Source organism: Anabas testudineus, chromosome 18 (genome assembly GCF_900324465.2).
Source record: "Anabas testudineus chromosome 18, fAnaTes1.2, whole genome shotgun sequence".
Lineage (NCBI taxonomy): Eukaryota > Metazoa > Chordata > Actinopteri > Anabantiformes > Anabantidae > Anabas > Anabas testudineus.
This window is the reverse complement of record NC_046627.1, coordinates 15,494,278-15,522,173: the sequence shown is the minus strand read 5'-3', so window position 1 is coordinate 15,522,173 and position 27,896 is coordinate 15,494,278. Positions and strand designations below refer to the sequence as shown.

The 27,896-nt window shown below is 42.1% G+C and overlaps 1 protein-coding gene across 3 annotated transcripts; it reads right to left on the bottom strand.

The window, feature by feature from the left end:
• On the bottom strand, positions 1–27,896 carry LOC113157361 (inactive ubiquitin carboxyl-terminal hydrolase 53). Of its 3 annotated transcripts, none has more exons than XM_026352805.1 (17): positions 27,523–27,896; positions 19,668–20,331; positions 18,972–19,064; positions 18,623–18,757; positions 17,167–17,277; positions 16,237–16,319; positions 15,964–16,054; positions 15,602–15,748; positions 13,850–13,999; positions 12,185–12,356; positions 10,990–11,136; positions 9,529–9,675; positions 7,329–8,118; positions 6,426–6,493; positions 2,311–2,377; positions 1,493–2,226; positions 1–1,408 (listed from the first exon to the last, which is right to left on the bottom strand). In XM_026352805.1, the coding sequence occupies exons 2-17, from the start codon at positions 19,809–19,811 to the stop codon at positions 1,332–1,334; spliced, it is 3,156 nt and encodes a 1,051-aa protein (XP_026208590.1). In that variant the 5' UTR covers positions 19,812–20,331; positions 27,523–27,896; the 3' UTR covers positions 1–1,331. The 3 variants fall into 3 exon arrangements, with proteins under 3 accessions (XP_026208590.1, XP_026208592.1, XP_026208591.1); XM_026352807.1 differs by having other exon boundaries at positions 1,493–2,223; XM_026352806.1 differs by having other exon boundaries at positions 27,528–27,896.

Here is a 27,896-nt window from a genome sequence, read left to right as displayed (position 1 = left end):
TATTGTACAAACCATGGTTCCAATTTAATCTCGTATCGACATACAAAAAAATACAAAAGGCACTGGGCATAAGAGCCTGCTGCATACAGTATATAAAACATTATGACACCCCCCCCCCCTTCCAAACAAAAAGTCAGATTTACAATATGTTATTATTAATAACACCCTCCACAAAAAAGCAAACCACGTCCATCTCCTACCAGTGCAGACTTGCTGCTTGTAGAAGCTACTTTAACAAACAAACAAACAATCAAAAAAAAAAAAAAACACACTCGGAAATCTGTTAATTTTGCTAAAGAAAATAAAATAAGATTATAACTGTTAAAGGAGTGTGAAAAAGAATGACTGCAAAATACAGTGCAAAAACATATTAAATAGTAAATATGTGCAAACGACCACATGTGGGCATGTGAGGACACTCGCAGTCGCTCTTCTACTGAACATGCAGTCGCTTTAAAGACATTTACCGATCGCCTCATAAAGCTTCTGGACATCCACATGGGTAGAGTTATGTTGATAAATCAGACTTCCTCTGGTAAATGTTTGACAGAGGGCAAAACTAACAAAAACAAACAAACAAACATTGCAGGTATTTTGCTGACATCATTAAACACGAATCCAGGAATCCGCAATGTGACCTGTGGAAACCAAGCGGGCGTCCTCAAGCTTCATATCTATGTGGATCCATTTTTAAGTTGTGTGAAAAGGAGAGCCCGGGTATGTAGAATTACATCTCCAAATCTCCAAACCGCAATAAACCACTTTGTTTATATTACTAGTTCTTTGAAACCCGTGTCAGGAAGAGACAGAACTGGGGCAGACAACTCATAACACTGTAGTGGGAGAAGTTAAACAAATAAAAAGCGTTCCCTGACACAGTGTGAGAACGTACGACTGCAAGAAAGTTATTATTTCAATTAAATAAATCTTTTAATCTCTTGTGTGGTAAAGTGACATTTTGTGACACATTCTTTGCTAATGGACCTTTTTTTCCTCTGAGCTCCAAAAGTCCGAACGTGATCAACAGCAGAACGGCTCCGTTCTGCTTTTAGGCCTGTTTGCTTTTTCTGTACCTTTCTGGTGCTAGCCACTGTGCAAATTCACTATTCATTCAAAGCTTTTAGTAGTTCAAACCAAAAACAGCCACAGAGAGCTCCTGAGGACACCTGTCGTGTTTTTGTTTTTTCCCCTCCACAATCTCTTTGGCATCCACCTTCCTGTTATGCAAGTTCATAAGCGAACGCACGTCCCAGTTAGAAGGAGTCAAAACTGTGCAGCGGCCCTAGTGTGCATCCAGTCACTGGATCATTCAAGGTGTGTAGTGGTGAAAATCAGAGGAAACCGTGCTCGTCAAGTCCTTTCGGAGTAACTGGATTCCACTTTGCAGTGGTCTTGGTCGTAGAATAGCCTGCAACACAAAAGCCAAAGACTAAATGAAAACATTCAAGTAGCACGTGTGGTGTTAAAACTGGAATACTGTGTTGTTGTATACCTGGCTCTGTTCTGCTTTTGGAAAGCTCTGGGGGCTGTACATCCACTGAAAGGTGCAGCCTCCCTTCGATGTCACTCTCCCCTGATGACGTGTGGTCCTCTGCTTTCATGTACATGGCAGGCCTCTTATGGTATTTGGCCCGATAAGTGTCTGTCATACAGTTATCCACAGAAAAGTACGTGGTGGGGAAAGCCCTATCTGCCATAGACGCGGCGTCTGTATCATCATCGTGTGCAGGCTTTGGACTAGGTAACCTCTCATCGCTCTCGCTGGCCGACAGATCATTCCTGTCCTGGTCTGATGACCCCGACTTGGAGCTGGCGTCGGATGAAAGCCTGTGCTCGGTGGGCGTTTCAATCCACCGGCGGAGGGCGGTGTGCGAGAGGGGGCACGAGCCATTTTTGGGTTCACTGTGGGAGCTCGACCGTGCTGGCACCTCCGGTGGTTGCAAGTGGATGCCAGATGGGTCAGCGTCACTGCTGCCAAAGGTCTTGGGGGGTAAAGGTGGGGGACAGTTGTGCAAAAGAGTGTCTATGTGGGCAACAGTGCCGGTCTCCTCTTGTTCAGAAAAGGGTCCTGCAAGGTCGTCTGAGCTGTTCCACTCAGAGCTGCTGGTCTTTGCCAAGTATGGAGGCACGGGGCTCCCGGGGCTACAATCTGCATTGTCATCCGGTTCACTGTCCGGACCGTCGCTCTTTTCCAAGACCCCAGGAGTGTATCGGAAGGCTCTCCTTCTGTGCAAGAACACAACTGTCAGTAATTTGATGACCTTTCCTCAATCAAGTGAGATATGTTTTATTTGGGCAGAGATGTTTTACCTCTGTATGTGCTGAGCAGAGACGATGTTTATCTCGTGTATGTCTGCAGATTTTCGTTCATCTTCACCTGGACAGAGACGAAAGCTCATGAGCATTTTATACACACAACAAAACTCACAGCCATCGCTACCAGATGGTCAAAAAAAAAAACAGAGCTAAGTAACATCTGTCATGCGTTTCTATTTGAACACAGCAACAATATTTGTGCAGAAAAGACGTGTTATCTAACAGGGGTCACGGTGAGGCCCTTTGCCTGGTGCTGGGAGAGGAAGTATCAAAGCAGCTAGTCTGGCAGAGCGCCCTCAGGCCCCCTGTGTACCACTCTGACTGTCTGATCCAGCCAAAGAACGTGGCCCCTCAAAGGGAATCTGGGTTCATATCGAGGCCCTGTTAGCTTTGAGCTAACAGTACAAATAAAGCAGTAGAGACCCTGAATGAACTCTAGCTGATTTATACGTTGCACAAACTAATAATAAAAAGAGTTAAAAGGAAAAGAGTAAAGAATATGTGCGGGTCTATTGAGGTCACTCCAATCGAGATTCAAGACTTCCTTGCGATGTCAAGGAAGCACTCTGCGTCAGTGTGGAGATAACAAACCGATTTCACCCGTTAGAGCAACATAAACACATGTTTAAAGACCCATCCCTGGGCGGGGGCTTGTGTGGAGCTTAGCCAAGTTAGCAGGGTGGGTGTGATTTACAAGGCCCGAGACAGACAACAGCTGACTAACAGGACAAGGAAAGAGAGTGAGTGGCTGAAGACCATCTGTGATGCGTCAGCATACCCTCGTTTTTTTTTTTTTTTTTTTTCCTCCCTCCTGTGCTCTCTCAAAGCATTAGTGGCTAAATCCTTTGTGCTGGCATGCAATTACGCCGGGGTCAGACTCCAGACTCCACATCCCCTCCACAACACTATTGCATTTTTAAGCCGCTAAGTCCATGTGGCAACTCACAATTTGATGCCGTTAAACTGCAATGTTGGCAAGCAACTGTAACAATATCATTCTCAATAAATAATAATAATAATTAAAAAAAAAAGATAGAAATGACAAAAAAAACAAAACACTTGTCTTCATGGTCACTTGCTCCGTTGCCACAAGAAAGCTTCAAGGAGAAAGCAGCTGAATATCAAAAAGAGCTAGGGGCAAGATTGTTTAGTTACAAGACCTCAACGTGCGAAAGTTTTGTGCGCAGCCAGCGGCTGATTTATTAAGACTCATGCTGTGTGCGCTACTAAATATATATACAGCATTTAAAGGGGATACTCTCCTGAAGTAAATCACTCACAGACCTGTCTCTGATCCCATTCCAACATAAAGGATTACTCTTGAGAAAGTTCAAGAGAAGACACCTGTTTGTGCGCTGCCGTTATCCACTAAAAAGTTATTCAGGACGCTTCACTGTGGGGAACTGAGAAGTGATTCAAAGTCATTTCAATTATTCCAACTGTCAGTGTTAACACCCGGAGGAAATACAAAATGTGCTTCTATACAGACCATGAAAGCAAATCCTAACTAGGTTTTGGGAAATTGTATATGCAAAATTTCCTGACAGGCCTTTGAAGTTTTGTTGATGCATCAAAATAAAATAAAAAAAAACAAACAAACAAAAAAAAAAGTGCTACACATTTCAGTTCTGAGGCTGTCAAGTTGAGATTTGTAGTTCTCTGTGTTGTGCTGTCTCGGGGTGCTTAAAAGTCTTCAACATCAATCAGACTTTGATGCGTATTCGCAGTTCAGCTTTTCTTATGGACTTGAACTTGAAAAAGGGTCAACAGGAAGATGAAAACTGACCATTAATATCAGCTCATCCTGTGGCATCAACTGATGCTCACTGATGGACACATGCACTGCTGCGGATGTATGCAAACAAACACAATAGACAATAAATCCATTTAATGGGATAGAGGATAAAATCCGCCGTGACTCCTTTTCATCTCTTTCCGAGCTAAACAACCTTGGATTCAGACGTCGAGAGAGGCATTGGAGATTCCACCTTAGCACAATATTCACCTCACACCGACAACAGTTTGAGAGATGTATTCGAGCATGGGGGCAAAGTTACGTGCGCGACTCCTTCTGCTTATGTAATCATTATTTTGCAGAGGATACTGACAACTGTAAACACATCCATAAGTGCGTTTCTGTTGGCTGTCCATGAGGTCTGTAAAGTAAAGTGTGTGCGTGATGTGCTGTCGAGATAGTGGGCTGAAATGTTTTTGAGGAATTCTCCCCCTCTTCTCCTGACAGTCTCACGGCCGGGAGCTTTCCCACCATTATACCATTTTGCTGCGATCTAGACTTCAGGCCTTTTTCGTTGCTGCTGCAAATGATCGTTAGCATGGATGCCTGTGGTCAAAATGTCATGTCTGCTCCTCACAACTCCTCCCTCAGCACACAACACAAACGTGCTTTTAGAAAGGATTTTGGACTTTAATGGACTACTGGAATGAATTTGCCCAGGCTTCTCTGAAACTACAGCTCACGCCAGACTACCACTGAACTCGGGCCAAATTGACTTTGGACACATTTACTGCAGCTTGTCAATACAATTTGCAGACAGCAGGGAATAAATATCCCAAACTGATTTTAAAATAGCTACTGAGACCTCAAACGGCCTATGAGGGATTTTTAAGCTACCAATCGACTAATCGGCCGTTGCTGAAATTCATTAAATTCATCAACACTATCGCAAAAAACTACTCCAAGTCCAAACAGAAACTGTTTTGTCTATTTAAAGGCACTAGAGGGCAACAACCTGAACCTACCTACAGTTTGTCCAATCAGTTTTGAACTTAAGGACATGCAATAATAATAACAATAATAATTCATATTATTAGTTGTAGCAGTAGTATCAACAATCATCACCCAATAAGACCAGTATGCAATACTATATATTTACACCACAGTGGTAATATCTACTTTAACTCTTATCCAAAGACAGGTCAAACACCAGCTCCTGCTTACGTCTACTCTTCCTATGTCCTCCTTTAAGCACTTCACAAGGCTGAAATAACCGCAGAGCTACAAAATGGCAATTTGTTTCCCTCCTGTTTGAATACCTCCTTCTGACAGGACCTGGCCATGGCATTTTCTGCGCAGCTGGGCACAGCTGGAAGGCCCCAACAAGTTCACTCGCCTCCCCTTCTTATTCAGCTTTAACTCCGTGTGTTCCTGTTCTGTGAATTAATAAGACTTTTCCTCCCTACAGACTGTTCATTTTAAAGATATATTACTTCTTGAAGAATGTGAAGGGTGCACTGGAGACGAACCTCCTAGTTCTCTTGATGCTATCTAATCTCCCTCAGGAACAAAACAAAAAAACGTCGCAATTTTGCAACATGACTAATGTTTGAAGTTCCTAGTTCTTCATTTTTACTGTTTCCTTGTCCTAAATAGTACATGTATCCAAAGCGTTGCTGCAATTTTCTGTTTCTAAAGGCCTTGAGGTTTTTCCATTCTTTTTCTATTTTCATTTTCATTTTTAAGCGTGTGAGGTCGAACAGCCTAATACAAACAAAACATTTAAGTATTTCATTTAGCCTTGAATGTGACAACTCATTTTTAAAGAAATAGCATGTTTTGCTAGATTTGCTCAATGAAATTTTGAGATCCAAGGCTTGTGCTCTAGTTCAGTTGATGTTTCCTTTAAGCCCGTGTACATTCCCATGCATGCTGCATAACATAAGCTTTCCTCAGGAAAGAAAGGTCAAGGCCAGTCAATGAGGAACCAGAGCGCACGTATTTCCATACAGTATCCCTTCAATCAGGCTGTGACCTTAACAAAACTGATGAAACAATAAATCAAGGAAATTGCTGAGTAGTATCATAATGTTTCAGATTCTTACAACACGCGGAAGTCTAGCGGGTGGGGCAAACTTCTTTAATGTCAGGGACAGGCCTTGCTAAAAGACTGCCGCTTCACTCTGTTAGTGCAGAGGATGCCTGTTCTTCTTCACTTTTTTTTCCTGAACACATGCTTTAAATGCCACCTCTCTCCGCTGTGGAGCGCCGGCACACTCCACCCATAAAGCCCAGAGTCATCAGACATTGTCACAACACAGATGTTGGTGCACAGAGATATGAAACTGAGACAAAGTGAGACTGGTTTACGTACCAGTGGGGAGTGTACAGTGCAATATGTCAGCCTTCAAATCGTCACCTCTTCTCTGAGGGAAGGGATCCCTAAAATACAAAATACATTCGATTATTCATGTGTTGTTGTGGATTGGCCCCGAGATATTCCAAAGCATGATCTTTTACCAGCCACTTAAAATGATTAAGATGGATCCATGCTGAGAGCAAACAAGAGGAAATAAACTCATGAACTCAGCCTACATATGTATATTTTATTATGAATGATTCACAGTGAAAACGGATGCTAATCCCTGCAATATTAGCTTTTTGGATGTGAAAACAAAAAGATGCTTCTGTTTCTCCCCCCTTTGCCATCTGGCACCTGCAGATTCCTGTTTTAATTGCCATGCTTTCTATCTCCAGTATAACGTGGGAACGTTTCTCTAAAGTAATTTGGATTTGTTTTACGTTTTCAGCGACTTCATACATCTTAACCATATGTTAATTAATAATGAAAGGAGCACTTTACCAATATATTGTCAGGAGAGAGCGTGAATAATGCACCAGCAGTTGAGGATGTCAGCTATGTGCCGGCTCTCTCCCCTTCGACTGCAGGAGTTGTCAGCTAGTTGGGATCGTTATCTCAAAACACGACCTGCACTACAAAGCCAACAAATGACAGCCCAGCATAACAAGGCTGCCGTATCTGCCTCGTGCGCGTTTATGTTAAATGGCTCGTTCTATTCTTAGAGCAGTTTGTTTGTAATGTTTAATTATTTAAAAATGGCAGCACTTTCGAGACTGAAGTCCTTAAATGAGTCTGGCTGACAAAACGGCATGGTGACAGTAGCATCACGCAGCAAAAACGGTGTCATAGCCATTCCTGCGTCATACGTTCCAGTGCCAAGTCGTGTGCACTCATAAGACTTAAAAGTTTATTTACCATGTTGGATGCAGCTCATGTATGGGCTGTAGGTCAGTGGAATAGAGGTTCTCTACCACAGGTGAGTCAAGATTTGCTGAGCCATTGCTTAGTCTGTCACTACTTTCATATCCAGACTCAGTTCTCTGGATCTTCCAGTTGTCGCTCCGCACTTTCAGAGTTGCCGTGCTCTTTGGCCGGTCCTTGTCACTGTAGGCTCCCCGGCCGTCAGAATCCAGAGAGCTTCGGCTCCCACCGGTTTCATTCCTCTGCTCGTCCTCGTAGATGGTCATTAGACTCTTGGGTTTACGTTCTTCCCGGACTCCCCATGTAAATTCTCCGTCTTGCTCTCGGCCACGAGAGGGCGACTGGCTGCTGGGTCTTCTCCGGGGGCTATACTGCCTTGGCTCATTATTCAAAGAACTACCATCACCCACGCCGCTTAAAACGCTGTCCACATTTAGTGCCTCCCGCATGGGCTTCCACGGGCGGCCGGCCCTGCTGCGGCTGATCCCTCCACTTGCAGGACGCTCTCGGGAGTCTTGGCTGCTGTCAGTATCATATCCATTAGAGAGGTGGTCTAATTTCCGATTGTGATATCCACTGCTGACAGCGGGTCCAGTGGGTAGCACTTGGACCCTCGAGTTAGATCGAGGGGGTTCATGTGAGGTCCGACCACCAATATGGGCTGTTCTCTCAGTCCTGATGGGACCTTTTCCTTGGCTGCTGTACAGTCGAGTCTCCAAGTGCTGCCTGAAGCCATTCTCTGGAGGGGAGGCAGAGCGGGACAAGTTCCTGTCTTGACCTGGATCTGAGTTTTTAAAAAAGAGGAGAAGTTTCAGAAATATGTTAAAAATACTGTATTTACTAAATGTACATATTTTATTCAGTATTAGAACAGATCAATTTTACAAAAAACATTTATTTACATTCAGTCAAGAAATAAGTAATACAAATGCTTTAGATTGAAATGTAAAATGTTTTTCTAAAAGGTGATGTTTCACTTCGTTGCCAAGAGTGTACACAGTTGAAATCAAAATCTGACTGTCACCGACACCGCCCCACACCAAGACACAAAGCTGTGCTAAAAAACACAGCAGGTCGAGCAGGAAGAGAGGGGAGCACACGACAACAACAGGGTTGGTGGCATTTATGTCTGCAGAAAACAGGATGATCTAAATTACAACCAACAGGTGAAGGTTTTAACCAGGTCGTGAACAAATGATATAAAAGGACAGACTATGGTGCTGTGTGTATCTGGGTATATGCACATACGTGTGTGTGCGTTTTCCCAAGTGGCCAAGTGACATGTCTGCACATGATAGTGTGTGTGTGTGTGGTGCGGATCTGTGTCTGCTATTTCAAGGACGCTTCCAGCCATAATAGCCACTCTCAAAATATATGGCCAGACATCCTTCCTGGAAACTGGTTCACTCAACTATAGGTGGACTTTTGTGAACACATTTATGACCAGCACCTAATGATGTGACTGAGATAATGGAAATCCATAAAACAATTTAATTTGAAAAGACGTACAGTGGTGGTGGGTGGACTCCTAAGAAGATACTTTTGCTTCACAGACCCCTAGATTTGGATTTTGCTGACTGTGTGCCAGAATTAAATCACCACAAGGAGGAACTGAAACTTGTTTGCAACAACACAGACAAATATAGTTTAGAAAACCTCCGGTTCAACATGAGTGGCAATGTTGCTTAAGATTTTCTTGACTAGAACTCTTTTTTTCCGTTTTTGTAAAGTGGTAGCCTGAGCACGATCTGTGCTGTGGTGAATTTATACTACTTCAATTAACAGTAGCGTCACCAAATCGAGCCTCATCTTTTATGACAGCAATGCCACTAGCCTAACAGAAGAAAACTAGTGGCAGGAATTAAAATGTTTGCAGTTTAAAAGTCACTATTTAAATAAATGACATTACTTCCCTACCCATTTTCTAGTATTTGTTTATAATTGTCCATGTGGACTGCAGAGAGGGGGAACCAGTGGCTCTGAATGAGAGAGAGTGGGATGAAGGCAGGCTTCGACAGACGTCAGCACTTAATCCCCTTTCTGACACATTGCTCCCGAACTGAGGGTTACATAAGGGCTGGGGATGTTGAAGGCTAGCCTTTTGTATCATAAAGCCTGGCAATGTTCAAGTGTATGTTGCATTGCGAATGCAGTCCACATTTACAGATCAAAATAATGTGTGTGTGTGACTAACCTCTGTGGCGTGTCTCCGCCCTGCGTTGAGCGGCCCTGTCAGGGTCTTTGCGCGTTGGAAATATCGCCCTCATTTCTCCTGCTTTATGGGCAACTTCTCTGGAGATTTCCCTGAGCCGGCTCTTGGGATCACCAATGCTAATTTTCACTAAAAAGAAACCAACATAATAATAATAATGATAAAATAGATGTCAGGTATTACCATCAGGCAATTTCTACAATCCATCACTAGAGAAACTGTGCAAGTGGCATGTGGGCAAGTATACAATGCAACTTCTGATGAATCAAAAGGGCAGACCATGAGAAACATATATACACTTTTCTTTTATCTCAGTCTACAGACATATCACTTGTCACTACAGTCTTTTCCATGTCACCGTTTTCCACCTCTTAGCACCTTGAAGGCACAAAGCAGTTGCTGAGTGTGTAGATTGAAGCTGACTCTGCAGCACGTCATTGCGCTGATGTATATGTTACATTTGCTGCTACAGGAGGGGAAAATCAGTCGGGTGGAAACATGGCAACACGGAGGCTTCTCTCTCTGCTGTCTCTGGCAGATATTCACTTTGAGACGAATGATTCGTCATGGCACTGGAAAACATGATCATACTGCGGTTCTGTTGGCTGCCTGAGATTTCAACAGGAATCAGTGTGAAGGAAACAGGACATGTAAAATAAATAAAATAAACTTTTTTGAAAAAGGGTTTTTTTGAAAACCATGTTTTGTTTTGTTTTTAGGACTGTGTTTTCTTCAATAGCAACAAAGGAGAAGAATAGAGTATGTGAAAGTTAACATGAATCAGAGCTGAATGATTTGAAAGTGCAGTTACTGGCATTTTATTGTGCTGACTGCAACGTTCCCTCCCTACACCACAGCTTAACTAACGAGAGTTTTCAAGATACAAACACATTTCAAGGACCTTCACAAAGAGTAGCAACAAATAAAATACAAAAATATAATAAAAGGTATAATTTGTTTCATCTTCTTTCTTCATTTGTCTCTTACTCATATACAACTATGTGCTGAATTGGCAGCTCTTGATAACCTGTCCCCTCAACAAAGGTCCCTAATCCCCTTCTGCATTACTAACAAGGACAGATTTAGTTTTACAGCTAAGACATTTAATTATCTCTTCCTCTGGTTGCTACACCAGATCTGTGTTTGTCACCACTCTGTGGACAAAAATATAAAAAAAATTAACCAGTCTTTCAAGGCTAAGACCAACAAAATGACTCATCTTTCTATTTTCTTGCTCATTGCGTCTGTCTCCATTTCTACAAGCAAATATCAAGCTTTTGGACTGGTGAGTGTTTATAATTCTCTTTTAAAACTCTTTAAACTAGTATCTTACACGACATACAGAGGTTTCATTAAATGATTTGTCGAACTGACAGTTTTGCAGCGTGCTCTTCCACACGACTCTCTCTCCCACTTCTGCTGCTTCCATATTGTCTCTCTTACCTGGTCCTCGTCCTCCGCTGGTCTGAGCGCTGCCCCTGCTGAAGGTCGAAGGCGCCTTCTGTTTCGAATTGTTATGGCCCAGCAAAGCATTCAGATTCTCTCTGGTGAGATCCAGCTTCTTGGGGGCAGACACCGGAGATTCAAAGCCTGCAGAGGAGAAAAGGGGAAACAAAAATGTATACATTTCAAGCTGTCAATGCAGGATTTTATATTTTTCATTAAAGAAACTACAGATAAACAAGACTGAACCTGAAACTAAGACATTTAATTTAAATGACAAAATCCAATGTTGGTGTTCAAAAGATGTTTAAACAACCATTAAGTTTTGTCCAGAGCTGTGTCGGCTCGGACAGGCGGGGAGCAGCTGCCACAGCTTGCACCTGATGTGCGGCCAGCAAGGAGAGTTGGAGGAGGATCTTTAAAAGGGGATAAAAACCTGCCCAACCGAGGGTATCGCATCCGAACAGCGGAGATGTTCAGCTGCCAACATTACTGCCTTCAAACGCAGAATGATCTGGGATTTTACACTCCCTTTAAAGAGTTGTTTTTTTGTCTGCTGGCTTTACTCTTATAATTTTTTTTATTGTTATATTTAATAATAACAACACACATAAGATTGCATTTGTTCTAAACAAAACACTTAACTTGAGCTGCGTTTGTCGAGAGGCACCAACCATATTAAGCTAAATATTTAGACTCTAAATTAGCCTTCCCTTGGCAGACCACTTCAGAACTTTTCAGCAACACTCCTGTGAGGCAATTTGACTGTTTGTTTTACTCCATCCCCATCCTCCACCTTTCCTATAACTACACAGACTATTTAAAAAAAAAAAAAAAAAAAAAAGAGGCAACTGCACACCTCATCATGTTAACGAGCATTTTATGGGGTGGTATTATAATCAAATAGGTGAGTTGGGATGGGATTATGGTGATGAATGCAAAGAAAAACATTAACTCTTATCAACACTAATAACTTATGACATGATAAATGCATCCCGTGACGCCTAGCCTTACCTGATATAGTTATGTTGCCAACAGAATTCTTCTATTGGAATAGTTCATATTCATTTTAATAATGATTTTCAAATATCATCATGATGACTGCTGATGTTTTTTCTTCATTAAGGACCATGTTCCAGTAAAGGTTCACAGAGTCAGTACTGGGATACACTGCGAGAACCATGACTGATCGTACCTTGCACTTCTCCATTGACTGGGGTCTTGTACGGAGGCTGGCTGCTGCTGTTTTGTTTTGAAGCATCATCTGTGGTGATAGCACTCCCATCTGGGTTGGCATAAAAGAGGAGGAGAGGCTGGAAGTGACCTTTGATACATTTGGTGACCACGTCTTTCCACCTGGTGCCAATCTACAGCAAAAGATTAAAAAAAACAAAAAAACAAAGGTCTTATTACAAATTGAAGACTTTGTATTAATACTTAACCTTAGCCAAAAATTATATATTTTTATGAAACTTCATTGATGACTTTCAAATAAAACCTCACTTTTATTTGCATTGTCCAATCTGTGACTGACCATAACACACTGAGGCCAAATTGCATTAGCGAAGCTGCATAAGGTGCGTGTCTCGCCACGAAGGCACCACAAAGGCAGACTGCAGGCTAACAGATGCTCGTGTGCTCTTTAATTAAGCAAATGACGAGGGAAGAGCCGGGGGAGAAGGTAGGCGGTGAGATAGGAAAATGAGGTAAAGATGCAAAGCAAAACAAAGTAAACATAAAGACAGGAAATGCTGCAGAGATGATTTTAAAAAGAACAGCATCACTCAATAAACTGATTGCAGATGAAGGAATGTATACCAGCAGGAGAATGAAATGCACAAGTTACAGTGTGTGCAATGTTTTTTTTCATATGTAAACTACTGTAAAGAAAAGCTGGAGGTGCACACACAGAGCACAAGCTGCTGATGTATTGACACAGAGCCAGCCAGCCATTGCACCACAGTCGCTGAGGGGAAAAAAAAAAACAAAAAAAAAAGGCAGGATGTGAGCGTGGATGTGCGCCGACAGAAAAGCAATATCAAGAAAACTAGAAAGAATGGATGAAAGGGTTCACGGGGTATACAAATATACAGTGAAGCACTGGGCTGTGTTACAAAGAAACAAAAATAAACCCCTTTCTCTCTCTCTCACACACACTTCATATTTAATAGCCTTTTCACTATAACCAGTGAAAAGGTTGGTGAAAAGATCTTTAATGGTCAAGCTTCACTTCTCTACTGCAGTACTTCATGATGACAGAGTTAGGGAACTGCAGAAGAAATAGGGGCAGTGGGCGGCCAACTCCTCAGTGCCATAAAGGCTCATCAACCCACAGGCTCATGAAGGGCAATCAATGTGATCCTCACTGGGCGGTAAAAAGACTTCATGATGGAGTTCAGAGAGTTAACATCCATATTCTGTGCTTGTCAAGGAAGGTTTATTCCTACGTGCACATTTTTATGAGGAGGAGGAGCAAACTGACACAAACAGAGGAAGCCTGCAAATCCCCATTTGTGCAGAAACTTCGAGCAGTGCATGCGAGCGTGAGTGGTCGTCTGTCTTCATGTGCCAGCCTTGTGATTGCGATTAGCAACCTGCAAAGGGTGAACCCCACCTCTCGCCCGAGGTCGGCTAGAATTGGCTCCACAATCCCCCCCATGCGACCCACTAATGGATAAGTGGGTGTAGCTGATGAATGGATTGAAGGAACCACTGAATGTCTGTCTTTTTTTTTTTTTTCCTTCCTTGATAAATGATGTCCACAATTAAATTGCCCACTACAACGGTAGCTTATTAATCTTCTGTCTATCAACTAAACTGACTTAATGGATTCATAATTCACCAGCGTGCACTTTCTCACCTCTTTCACTGTTGCATCATCAAAGAAGACCCATTTGGAGGACTTGGTGTGGAAGGCGAAGGCACAATAGTGTCGGCTGTAGTAGCAGATCATCCCCACGAGCACCAGCTCTCCCTTTTTGGCATGCTCATCCGTTACCCTGTAGAAGAGCTGTGTCCACACACACACACACACACACACACACACACACACACACATATATAACACACCAATTACTCATTGGTATCAACACTACAATAAGTGGGCAGGGAGCTGAGTGATGCTGAGAGCTGGTGGTATCAGTTACTCCATCTACTTATAGATTAAGGTCTGAGGGAATGTATTGGCATTGATTTGAGGATCAGTACAAATAAGAGCAGGTTTAAATCAGCGTACACGCAGCAGTACTTTACTCTAAACTAATACTACAGACTATTACTACTGCATTATTTCGTGATTTTATTTATTTATTAGATCAATAAGAATAAAGAATGTAGACACACGGAGCAAGTCGTAATAAAACAGCCACTTGTTTTTTTCCCCTTCTTGGTTGTTTCCTGTACAACAAGTTCTCAGTCTCAGTCTCAGTCTCACTCTCTCAAACAATACATTTCAAAGAAAATGAAGGGGGTGGAGGGCTCCCTCTAACACAAGTCACATGAACTGCTCCCTAATGAATCAACGCCTTTGTGACACGCTGGTGGGAGTGGTGGCCTGACAAATTCTCAAAAAGCTTTGGAAAAGAACAAGAAAGAGCTGCCAGATAAACTTACTGGCCACTTTATTAGGCACAGTAGTTAGTATTTCTTAATATGGCACTATTATACTTTTATTATTGAGGTCATAGCGGGAGGTGGAGTCATACTGGAGCGCATTTTAATAAAGGTTGTTTCTACTGTTGGGCCCCCCTCATTTATGGAGGCCAAAACATTACAAAGCTGAAAAAGCTGATATCATTGCTTTGTAGAAGTAAAATTCACGGCAGAGTTGCAGGGGTATCGAATAAGGGAGGTAGTAATTCTAAATGGTTGCAATTTTAACTGCTTGTGAACTTCATTGTACATTTACATTCATCATTAATCCACTATATTGAAGTCATGTGGCAATTTTCCACACATTATACACAGAGTATACATGGATGGGAATATGTGATTCAAAGACTTAACTTATGAACCCATTTGTGTTTGAAGTCTGGTCAAATATGTGAGAATAGAAAGAGTAAAACAAGGCAGTCACACATTTGTTTCCACTGTCCTCAGTGACGTCCATTCAGTCCACATGTTCCCTCAGACACACACACACACACACACACACACACACACACACACACACACACACACACACACACACGAGGGGTGGGGCTTTTTGACAAGCTGACCAAGGCCAGCAGGGGCTTTTTGATCAGTGTCGCAGGCCAACTGGGCATTGGGCGTTTACTGCTTATGCAACAGCCCTGACTTACAGAGAAATAAATCCCCACTTTATTTCCCACATATGTTCAAACAGCACGAAAATAAACTGATACTAAAAAAAAAAAAAAAAAAAAAACACACACACACACACACACACCAAAAGCAGCTGTGTAAATGGATACTGACAATCTGAATCAAGTCTGGATGTGGTTATTTGACTGTTAAATAAGGAGTTCAATGAAATGCTCTCACTGTATGCAAGGTATTCATCATCATCAAAAAAAAAAGATCCTGCCTTCGGTCGACACTAAATAATATAAAAAGAGAAAGAAAGTTTAAAAATATAATAAATTACACTCACCGCAGAAAGACTGAGTTGAGGACCTAGAGAGCGGATAACGTCCTCTGTGAGGTCTGACTGGTCAGAGTCCCAGACGAAGCCTATCGTAACTATTTCTGGGGAGTTCATGAGGACTTGTCTGATCTTAATCCTCTGACCACAGTTGCTCTGGAAAAGGAAAAAACATAGAAAATGACTGGTAAGCCACCCCGCTCACTAGCAGACCACAAAAGTAGATCGTCAGTAACAATTAAAATCAACGATTTAAAAAATAAAACATTTAGATTCAGTGGAGCACCAGAGGGTTGTCTGTTTGTTACATAAATATCGGTTTTTCAGGTGCATCTCTGCAGTAAGATGCAGTTTTAAGAAGTTTTGCTTACTGGACAGTTACGAAGGTTCCCCGTTGTACTCGCTGCTTGTAACAGTTCCCCAAACGACTGTTCCCCGTCTCTTCGATGAAGCGACTGTTGACTGAGAAAGACACATTTGTTAGAAGAAACATGAGAAAAGATGAATTAAAAAAAACCTGTAGTGTGAAATGGCAGCTAAACAGTGAAGCAAAAATACAGAACGACACAATGAGAAGCAGAAAGGGAGCAGGTTCAGGCCAGGTGACAGTGGAAAGGCAAAGTTTTCTAGCGTCTGTCCCTTACCAGAGTGCAGTGGTCGAGACATAATGCACCAGCTCTGTAAACGGCAGTGGGTCGGAGGATGCCCCACAGCTACGGCACACAGACTGCAGAGGTGAGAGCGCCAGAGACCGACAGGGTGACAAACACAAGAAAAAAAGTCACCATAAAAAGACACACAGGTGTGATTTCAACATGAGTAGCCACTGCAAAGGACTCATTATCAAGGCAGCATGTCGTTTGGCAAAAGACTGAGATAAGACATAAACCCACTTTGATTTTTTTGTACATCGTAGCATGAGATTAACACATTTTCTCTCTGTGGCACTTTATATTATATTATAAACTGTGTGTCAACTAAACACGACATACATCACTAGTCATCCAATTTAATTTCTGAAGTTATCAATCTCCCTCTGACTGAGACAATCCTCATTTAGGCCTTGATAATATTTGCTGGATTGGGTGCCCTGAAGTCGAGGTGGAACAAAACCTACCGACTGTGCCCCTAAGGGATTTAGTCCAAAGGCGTATTATCTGTTTGATTCGGAGATAGAACTGGTCTGAGACAGAGTCGGTGATGGGCATCACAGCCACAGGGCAGGGTGACGCGTGTGTTGTGCTGGAATGTATGTGTACACCATCTGTGATTTATCTGGTACCACTGCAGCTGCAGCACCGTGGTATATGACCAGAAACACCCTTCTTATTCCACCGAGGCAAACCAGTATCAAAACATGATGGATTGGATTTCCACCGTCTCAGACAGTGATTCATGTACCTGCCTATGTGTGTGTGTGTGTGTTGCTTAATCTGAACACTGGCTGGTGTGTGTTCTCCTTTTCCATTACTATAGAGGCTGTGCAAACACAATATGAACAGCAAAAAAAAAAAAAAAATCTAAATGAACACATAACGCTACCTTTTCACAGATCAGTGCGACCCTTTACTGACCTGCTCATAAAGTGACAACGCAAACTTCTGATGTGTGATGCAAGACTTGGACGTGCAGGCATCCGTTTCCTCAGGCACGATGTGCAGATGAACTCTCTCAAGTATGTTCTCCTGTGACAGAAAAAGAGATTTATCATGTATGGAATGAATATTTACAAGCGTCAACTTGCTTTATAAGCACCAGAAGCTATTTATTTTTTACTCTAATACATGAATTTCCAGGAGAAAGATCGCTGTGCTACGGGACGCACGGTTACATATCATGAGTTCAATTTCAGGAGTCATTTTGTAAACCTGACGGCAGAAGGAGCACATTTAAAGAGCAAGCTATACTTCATTTTGCCTCTCTCCTGTTTCTATTGAGTGGTTGTGAGTTTATAAAATATTAAGGCTGAAAGGTAGGCCCGCAAAGGTTACAGGCACAACTTCACAGCCTGTTAATCTGACACTGGGAAACTCCTCACATAAATTCTCCACTAGCGCGCTTCTGCCAGTGCATTACATGGTGAACGCTCAAGGGCAAAGATCCACATGGGATTAAGAATTAAGATTGTCTATAAAAAATGAGCTTCTGTCTTAAAAGAGTTAAGAGCTACTATTTTCATTTTTTTTTTGTATAAGGGGATTTTGCAGGCAAAAGCAAAAACAAAGCAATTAAAGTTGTTCTCTGAACTGCATTTGAGCAACTTTTTATTTAAGAATCTAAGGGACTTAACATTTATGGTTGTAAATCCGAGTGTTCAAACATAGTAGAGTCCTTTCCACCTCTGTTCCACAGACTAAGTCTCTCTTTTGTTTACCCATTTGTGTGTAATTGGACTTCCTAACTGGGTAAACAGTGATCGTGTGATAAAAATCAGGATGCGTCGGTGCTGTCAGGGTATATGGTCGCATTGTTAAAAAAAAGTTACTAAGCCTGAAGAAAAAAAAATATGATTGAAACATTAATGATCTGATGCTTGGAGCCAAAAAGAAAAATAATAAATTACACTACAGTTAGTGAAAAACAAACTGTGCTTTGTTCGGCCAAGAAGAAAAAAAAAAGAAAAAACACTGGACACAATATGTAAAAACAATAAAATCAACTTTTTAAAAAAATAAATAAATCCAGAAATGATGCGACATAACATGGTAGCACAAAAACAGAGAGGTTCAAACACAACTCTTACATAACCTGTCATGATGATATTTAGCGGCAATGTGGCAGGGGTTGATGGGAGGGGAAGGCAGGGACAGAAGCTCTTTCAGTGACCTCGCCAAACAGTTTGTTGCAGTGTATTACCCAGACTGTGTGGCAGTGGAACGAACACACACCCACCCACACACACCCACACACACACACACACACACACACACACACACACACACACACACACACACACACACATAAACAAACATCCCTCTCCATACTCTAGTCTCCCTCCCCCGGGAGAGCCGGGTTGCCACAGGAACTTACAAAGCACTCCGCGGCATCATCCATGAAGCCCAGCTGGAAGCGGTGCTCGTCCTTAAAGGTCTCTGCCAAGGCGTGACGCAGGTTGTCGGAGGGCAGCGCTCGCTCCCGACTGTGCTGGAACTGGGAGAAAATGCCCTGAAGACAAGAACAAGAACAAGAACTTGTTTGCACATGCTCTACAGGGACATTTTGCTTATTATTACGTCACCCTCCGCTGCTCAATACACAGTAGGAATTTGTGACCCAGCGAGACGCCACATCCATAAAACAAATAAGAACTGCAGTTACTTCTCAGCGTTGGATCCTGTTAAATATATCAGTCTGCTAACTACTGGTGACTGCACCCTACCTTTAATGCACAAAAGATGCAGGAATCTCCTAAACAGAAGTGTCCAGGTAGCTGCCTCAAGCTGCGTCTGAAGATGTCCAGCTGCCATAGTACCTACACAAGGGATAGAGGACGAGGTGATCATTGACTGAAAGCAGGTCCATCTGTTTTAGATGAGCTGCCTTCTAAAAATAATCTTAAGACCAAGCACACTGATTTTTTTTTTTCTGTGAGATATTTTGTTTTGTAAACACTTAACATCCTTAAATGTGTTGCTACACATGCAACACCCACAAGGTCACGAGGACACGGCATGGGTAGGAGGAAAAACTCTTCCTCACAGAAACAAAGCCGAAGGTACCGATCATCTTCAACCAGCTCATCAGCTGCCTCCATCTCTGAGTCACAGTATCCAAGGGTGACCTCACTGTGAGGCTGACTGCAATAATGGAATAACTCACCAGCCACTGGTCAAAAGCAACCTTCAAGTCAATTAGTAAATTGCTGACAGACTGAGACAGTGACTAAGCTTTGAGCTTTCTACATATATAAGTGCAGTATTTTCAGGGGGTGGGACACGTTGTGCAACTCGTAGAGGAAACGGAGCAGCAAGTAAATAAAAAAAAAGTTACACATTAGCAAAAGAAGTTAGATTTTTACTTTTGTGCAGCTATGACTTCATCACTAACAATAAACGGATGCAATAAACAGGCCTACCTGTACAGCACTGTTGAGGAAGCAGCTGTTCTGACCCGGCTCGTTCAGCAGTCCTTTGGTCGGGGCCAGAGACAGCATGCTCCCCGGCTGGTATGATTTCCCCAGGTTGCCCCCCGGCCTCCTGAACAGCTTGACCCATGCCATTGGATAGCGGGGTCTCCCTTTGGACAAGTGGTATGCTCAGACCACAGGGTGCGTCGGTCCGATCCCTGAAGAAGCGACTCCCCGATAATCTGGGGTTAAGTTATTCCACAAGCTGCAGCAGCTTCCCTTCTACACATGGGCTTCTAGTCCATTTCTGCAGTTACGTAGAAGAGACTTTCACCTTCTCTACTACTTATCAGTGTTTCTAATTTTATAAAAAAGTAAAAAAAAAAACAAAAAAAAAAAAAAAAAAAAAAATTACAATCCAAGTCTTTGCATTGAAACGCTTTTGACAAGGTGAGTTCTGACCACGAAGGAACACACCTCGGTCATCTTGTTGTCTTGAGGGTCCTGCATAAAGCTCCACGCAACGGGTTCAGAAGGGATGGTGGACCCCTGTGTACAAATTCTTCCACATCATCCTGTTTCTATTGAAGATATTCAACTGCAATCAATTGTCCTCCTAAGAAGCCCACCCATGGCGAAGTTAAGTCCAGGTGGGGGAGAAAACACAGCTGGCCTGTAACAGAGAAAGACAGACTGAGTTAAATGAGATTTCAGATGGCATTATAGAGCTCACTGTCAATCTGCTGAGCACGACTCTGCTGTCTTCTACTATGTTTCATTTCTTTTCATTTGACTAATTGTGCATGACAAAGCTGCTTCATGCTAACAGAGGAATAAACTACAAAGCTGATACTACAGCTGCTTTTCCCCCCCAAGTCGAACTCTAGGTTAGATGTCAAACTGAACTTGTCAACAAAGCTTATCCATTAACTTTTACAAACACCCTTTGCACTGGAGGTTTAGCAAACTATAAGCTGGCCTTTAAGGAAGCTGTACATGAGCATTCAGGTGCATAGATTTCAATTTCCTATCCAGTCTACACCTGTATCCGTTCTTACTACTGATAACTCTATATGCAGCACTACAGTCCCTGGTTATCGTCATTATTGGTTAGTCAGTTTTCTCCCCAATGCATGACTTATTTAAAACAATGCATCCAATAACAAATACATAACAGTGAGCCAAGAGAGGCTTTTAAACAGAGTATAAAACAAACAGAAAAGGTTTGCTGCTGCACAATAACAGAGACACATGGCCAAAACAGAAATAGACAATACCAGCAAACATTCACTCATATTTGAATAAAAAATAAAAATGCAGCCATTCCTACTCTTTCATGCTGCTTTTTGCTTTTGACTTTCTGCCAACTGAAGCTGTTGGTCAGTGATATGTGGCCTAAATATCCACTGCTTCAAGTTTCTTTTGTGCCCCATCTTGTCAGTAAGCCTTGCATTGTCGCTCTTTTACCAACTCGACTACAAAAGACGACTGGGCTGACCTATTTTTAAACACGAGCAGGACATTACAACAGACCACTGAAGATGCAGTTCAATGTGTAAAACTTGCCGTCCATGCAGCTTCGACACCAACACAGTCTGCAGTGAATGTGCTCTGTGCACCTCTGAAAGCAGCTCTGCACACAGACTACTCTGAGATAGAGAGAGAGTGAGAGAGAGGCTTGATGGATGAATACGTTTGTGCTGAGTGAGGCAGTGGAAGCCGTCTCTAGGTTATTACATTAGCGAATTCCCCAAGAGGTACAGACAGTCACAGGCTGTAAGATGTGACATGTTTATTGTGATTTTTTTTTTTGTAAAGGATGCTGTTTATGTCATTCTGAATGCTAACAAACCACATCCTGTGACTTTATGGAAAACTGAAATCAGACATTGCAGCACCAAAAAAACAAAAAGTACAAAAAGGCAACAATGAGCAATACCCTCTTGTGTGAAACGTGGTGATTCATCCTATTTTAGACCCTCACGCCTTAAAAAATAAAAAAACCTCAAAGAATAAATCTTAAAAAAAAAAAAAAAAGCAAGAGAAAACAATGTCCTACTTTGCACAAACAATGAAACTTCCTTCTTGTGACTCCAGAACACAGAAAGTTTCAGTCAGAACCAGTTGGACAACATTACCATCCTGGTATTTCAGGAATCCTGAGTTCATGATGACTTCGCAGCAATCCAACTTTACAATGCAGGTCAACGCTGCACGAGGTTCGTCTAAATATACGGGCGTCTCTGCCTCTGTGCTTGGCAGCTAGCTTCCATAACAACAGCAAAAGAAATCTGCCACGCTCCAAGTAGCTTAAGAGCTGCTGTTCTGAGATTAGTTCTAGGGCTGTAGGAAAAACACGCTACGATATGCCCTGACATGTTACTATCTCTAAGTTTCATCATAAGCTCTCTTCACACAGACAAACATCATCTTTACTCATGTGCCACAATTCTCTGATAAGCGGAAACTGCTTACAAGGAGCTATCATGCACTCCTTTAATCAATTATTATATTATAATAACACTATTATTGTTATTACCTTTATTCTTATAATTGCAGGGTGTCAACAGTTACAGCCCAATCTCTCTAAGCCTGATTTCAAACTGTTCTTTACAATGTTTGCTATTGTGACTATTGCGACTGAGGTATGGCGCTGCCTTTCTGGTCCTAGAAATTTTATTTGGATTATGTTAGTCCACTTAAAAAAAATACTGCCCACATCATACTGTGCGTTACGTTTTAGTAAGTGTAATTGGCCCTTCTGGATTTTAAAAGTGTATGATGTTACTTAAGAGCAATGAGCATCATGTTTGCCCCTGCTTAACAATGAAAGCACTTTTGCTGTCATTTCATTTTGATAAAACTTCAGGCTTATCAGATTAAGCGCGACACCTTTTGTCTGACATCATCGTGTAATAAAAGCACATTTTAGCCATGGGTTTAGTTTGGGAGTTACGGTGCACAGAGACAACAGCGGCACGTACTGTACCCAACTTCTGAGCGGGGAGACAGACGGAAAAAAGTAATAAGCTGGGAAAGAATGATGCGCATTGTCTGCACAGGTGGCTGTGCCGACATGAACATACTCACTGTACTCACTGATGTGACTCAAACGACCTAATCTCAAATATTCAAAATAGATGCGTCATAATTAATTAATTATTTATGACACATCTGCTTTGTTTACATGCCTAGGTGAAAAAAAGTGACTCATCCGGCTGGTCACAATATTGTTCGGAAGCCAGGTTTACATCATCGGCTACTGTAAGCCGAGACGGCTGCTGACACGCTTATGTTTCAAATTTGGAGCCGTGAATTACACTATTTTCTTTAAACTGATTTATACAATGTTTTTACATCACCCCCTCAGGCTTGACCTCAACTGGCAACCAAAATGAGCCAATGTTGATAATCATTTGTTTGTTCAGCGCTGCTCTCCGCAGGCCTTTCTCACCAAGCGAGTTACTCAGGTTCTCTTGAAGCGATCTGGATTTAATAAGCCAACATAGCGGAAGTCACAAAGCCAATAGCTCAGACGACCTTGAAGTTTTCAATTTAGCTATGAGCTCATGCACATGAACGAAGCAGGTTCAAATCACATGCAACACTGACCAATCACGAGCAGGGCATTTAATAAGAGATCAAATGAATTCAGGTCAAGACTGCAGCAAAACTGCATGAGGCAGGCAACACAGAATATGTGCACACACACACCACTTAAAAATCACCATTAGAAACAGCACATCAACAACAACAAACATGAAATACTAAAGAGTCCAAACAAAGGGAGTGAAATTATACATGATTTCATTGCAGTTTGCATTCATTTTATATAAACCTGAGTGGAAAACTACTGACATTAATGTATTTATAACATTTAACTGTTTGTTGCAAAACTGTTCCTGCTGGTGGAACAGAGATGACGCTATAGGTAACTAAAACGTATGAAGAAATTACTTAATATATTGATAAAAATACTAAATCTTCTTTTAAAGTACCTCCAGTAATCTTGTGCAGTCAGGGGATTCAAATGCAACAGGTTGCAGGGAAGAAAAGAAAAACATGAACGATTGTCAACTAAATTACTTTTCAAATAATGACAATATGACCCCGTTCGAGAGTTAATCTAATTTTTTTCCCCCCCGTCTGTAAGTGGAATTATTTAATAGAGCAATGTAACTCGATTTGAATTCAAGTCTTTATAAGACTAAAATGCCAGGGCTAATTTGCAAATAAGTTAGCTGACTAAGCAGCGCACCAATTCTACTTCGTAAGACAGACCTTGTTTAAAATGTTTAATGCAAAGAGCATCATGTAAACGTAACTGATCTATCACAACACATACAGAGTGAATTGGAAATCTATTTTTGTTGCTTCTATAGTGTACAAAACCTACAGTACTTACATTATATAAGCATATAATAATGGTCTGAAGTCAAACTACAGCAGTAATTTAATTTTCAGATGCACCAGTATAGGATTTTCTTCTTTTGTAAACAAAGTCATGCTCAGACTTGTCAAGCAAAAGCCCAGTACCGACTTTTTTTTTTCTCCCCCATGTCATAGGAAAAATGCTAAGGGTAGCACCTCGGAGCAATCAGCCGCAGAGTGTGGTTAGTGCATCAGCAGCTTTGACAAACCTTGGGAGTCAGTAGGAGGTGGACAGGTTTGGTGTGAAGACGTAAGGGTTGTGACGCTATCATTTATCCATTAGTGATCTGGTGATGGATAGCCTCATTAGGAATGATTCAATTCATCTCTAGTATAAGATAATGCAGATAGACTTTGATGAAGTCATCTGTGGTCAAATTGAGTCACTTTATTTTTCCAGTGACTACAAAATTTAAAAATACACAGCAGAGAAGAAGAACTGAGTACATATAAGATGGACAACTTAGCTTACAGCTTCCCTTCCTGAAAACATAACCAAAGTTAATTGAGATTGTACGAGATAATTCACGGTACAAGATCTACTTTTTCCTTTTCCTGAACACAGATCGAGACTTCTTCCCGATATCTGATGCATTATCCACCTGCAGGACATGTGAGTGCTCTCTCATGTTACTCCTCAGCTCTGACTAATTCTTGATGAATACATCATTTTATTTCCTGTTTTTAAGCAACAACTTGTTTCTTAGTAATTATATGATACAAAAAAAAAAAACTTTTAAACTATATGTTTAGGCATAAAAAGCGCTGTTCAACTATATTGTGTATCTATGACAGTGGAAAAAAACACCTACACACAGTTTTTATATAAAAAGAAAAGGCTGAACATAATTAGACTATATTTAAAGCAGAGTGTTGCTAGAGTAACTCTCTACTCTAAGATAGAAAGTATTATGTAAAACACACTGCATGGCCGACTATTTCTGAACAGTGGAGAGGAAAAACTCCCTTTAGAGGAATAAACCTCCAGCCGAACCCGGCTCAGGGTGGCGGCCATCTGCCTTGAGCGGTTGGGGTGAGTGGGCAGTAGAGAGAGAAGAGGATAAAGCAACATATAGGGAACGATCAGGGAGAATGGCAGCAGCTTCCTAGTGCATCCAGCCAGTGAGACCTGAAAAAACCTCAGTGATCTTATGCTAAAGTTTTGGGGTAAAGGAAAGAAAACATTAAGTTACCAAATTTTAATGTGCTTCATACTGTCCCAACTCTGGGCGTAGATGAATGCATGTCTTTAGATGCTGTCTGACTGCTAAAATAAAAAACACCTCTCAGTGGTGTCATCTGGTTGCTCTGACTAAGGAGGCTGTAGTTTCTGTCAGAAGACACTTCCAGTACACCTCCATGACATCATCTGTAACAAAAAAAAAACTCCTTCAGATGACATCATCTGGAGGAGTTTTTCTACAAACTGCTTTCCTTTTTTTATAGAGCTATAGAATCACAAGGAGGCAAGTTGAAAATTGGTGAATTCACCCTTTTATAGATGCACCTGTTTTTCCCCCGACTCCACAAATGAAGTGAAAATCATTTACTTGTACAAATATTGACATTTTCCATGTCTTGAGTTGGCGTTGCTTATGAAAAATGTTCCCTATTTTGGGTGCAGTCCTGCAAACTTCCTAGAAGCCTGACTCACATGTTAAACGTAGGAATGAAGTCACATTTTTACAGACACATCTCACAGTTGATAAGTCTCCCACTCAGACTCGTACATCCGCTCTGTGTGTTTTAAATAAAGTGATGAACTAAGTGTCTGACATTAGGACAAACATTTCCTCTCCCCTGTCGACACTGTGTTTTACTTTTCTGTAATTGAGTGCATTGGTTTTCCTCAATTCTTCTGTCAGTCTGTTTATCTTAATTAGGAGTTGGGACTGGGCAAACGTACAAAAGGGCTGAAAATATACAAAAGGCCTCAGAGCAAGAAGCCGCTGCATGTTGGAGAAGCAGCAATAAAATGTAACCCAGCATGCTAAAAGCCTAAAATAAACTAAAACTTGACTATAAAACTCCCTGCGGACTGCAGACAAGGTTTGAGCCTTCGGGCAACAATGCAGCGGTCGTTTCCTGCGAGGGCTTCCTGCTCGAAAGGCTTGCCACTTTCCAGCGCACGGTCACCGTGTTCAACCCTGTGAAACTGAACAGGTCACCCACACCGCACTGAGTCACCCACTGCGGCTCGGCGCGTCCAACAGAGGAAAAGGGAGAACAAAAGCACATGTTCCAGGATCCCCGTACGGAACAGAAAGGGAATGAAATATTACATCCCCTCTCACGGCTATTGAGATTGCTTCCTTAATGTCGCCCCGCTTAACAGGAGCTTCCTAATAAATATCAAGTGTGATGATGACGAGGAGGATGATGATGATGATGACCACATACCTTGTGTTTTAGTGCTAAATGTAAAGTGGCAATCCCATGGATCAGGTTTCTTAAACACACCCGGTATCCAGCGGAAAAAAACTCTATCAAAGGCACATTTAGACGTGTAACGATAAGCAAACACTGAGGAGTGACTGAAGGAACCCTGTTGTCGAAACTGGTTCTCCAGCATGCCTTCACATTTACTTCACCGTCTTGCTCCTAAAGCAGATGTTTCACAACCTCTGACACGAACGATGAGTGTTCACGGTGTTCCCAGGAGCGATTCGCTCGTGCTTGTGTGGGTGAAATCTGCAGCTTGGGGGGGCACTGGATGGGGACCTACCAATGAGGTGTGAATGAGCTCCTATAAAACCCTGAACGTGGTGTCCTGACATAATAAAGGGTGTGTGGAAATTACGCAACGTGAAACCTCTGGGTCCACACCAAAAACACAAACAGGAGACTTGGCAGCAAGCTCAGCCTGCGCTTGTTTATCCTGAGGTGACATCAATATAGAAAGATAACGCTAAGCTGAACATTTGTTTTGTTTGTTTACAAAATAAAAGCCCGAAACGCATATTTCAATAACAAAATGAAGGAGATACTGTGTTAAGATAAAAGCCAAAATGCGTGAAAGCTCCCAACTTCAGCTTCGTTTTAGCGGTGAAACCTACATGTTGTGATCTCATGTGATATTGAGACACAGCTAGCTGTCAACAGTGGCACTAGGGAGGCCTTTTCAAAATAAAATGACTCAGTTTGACTAAATTAACTCCAAAAAGGATTAAAAAAAAAAAAAAAAAACAAGTCTCGCCGCTTATTAAATATGTCAGAACCACGTTTTGTAAATTGACAAGCGTGTGGACGAAACCGACTTAAACCAGCTAACGCTAGGCCTACCTGGTTTCCGACTCACCTGAGCGCCAGGTGAAAGCTACACTTCCGCCTCACGTAGCTACCGCTCAGACAAACAACACAGCAGGGGAAGTTTCTATTGAAATGCAATAAAGTAAAGAAATATAAATAAATAAAATAAAAAAAAGCAGCTCACCTCACAGTTTAGAGTAGTAAGTCGGGAAGCGCGGGACAGAGAGCAGGAGTTGCGGGGTTTCGGGTTGAGTTTCGCGGATGGAGAAGAAGAAGAAGAAGAGGAAGCGACGGAGCGTCGCTTGTTAAGAGAAACGCACTTCAGCGGTGGGAACTACAACAGCAGCCAGCAACCAAACTAAGTGTGCTCCCCTTTCTTCTGTCCTCTCTCTCTGGCTCTTGCCGGGTTTCTTCTCCCCTCTTAGAGATGACAGTATTCCGGGTTGGAGAGGATGAGTGGGTGGGGGGGGGGGGGGGTGGTTGGTGCGGTTCGTCTCGCTGCAGTTCGCTGATGTGCGGCGGTAGAGAGCTGTGGTCGCTCGGCCGACTTCGGCACCT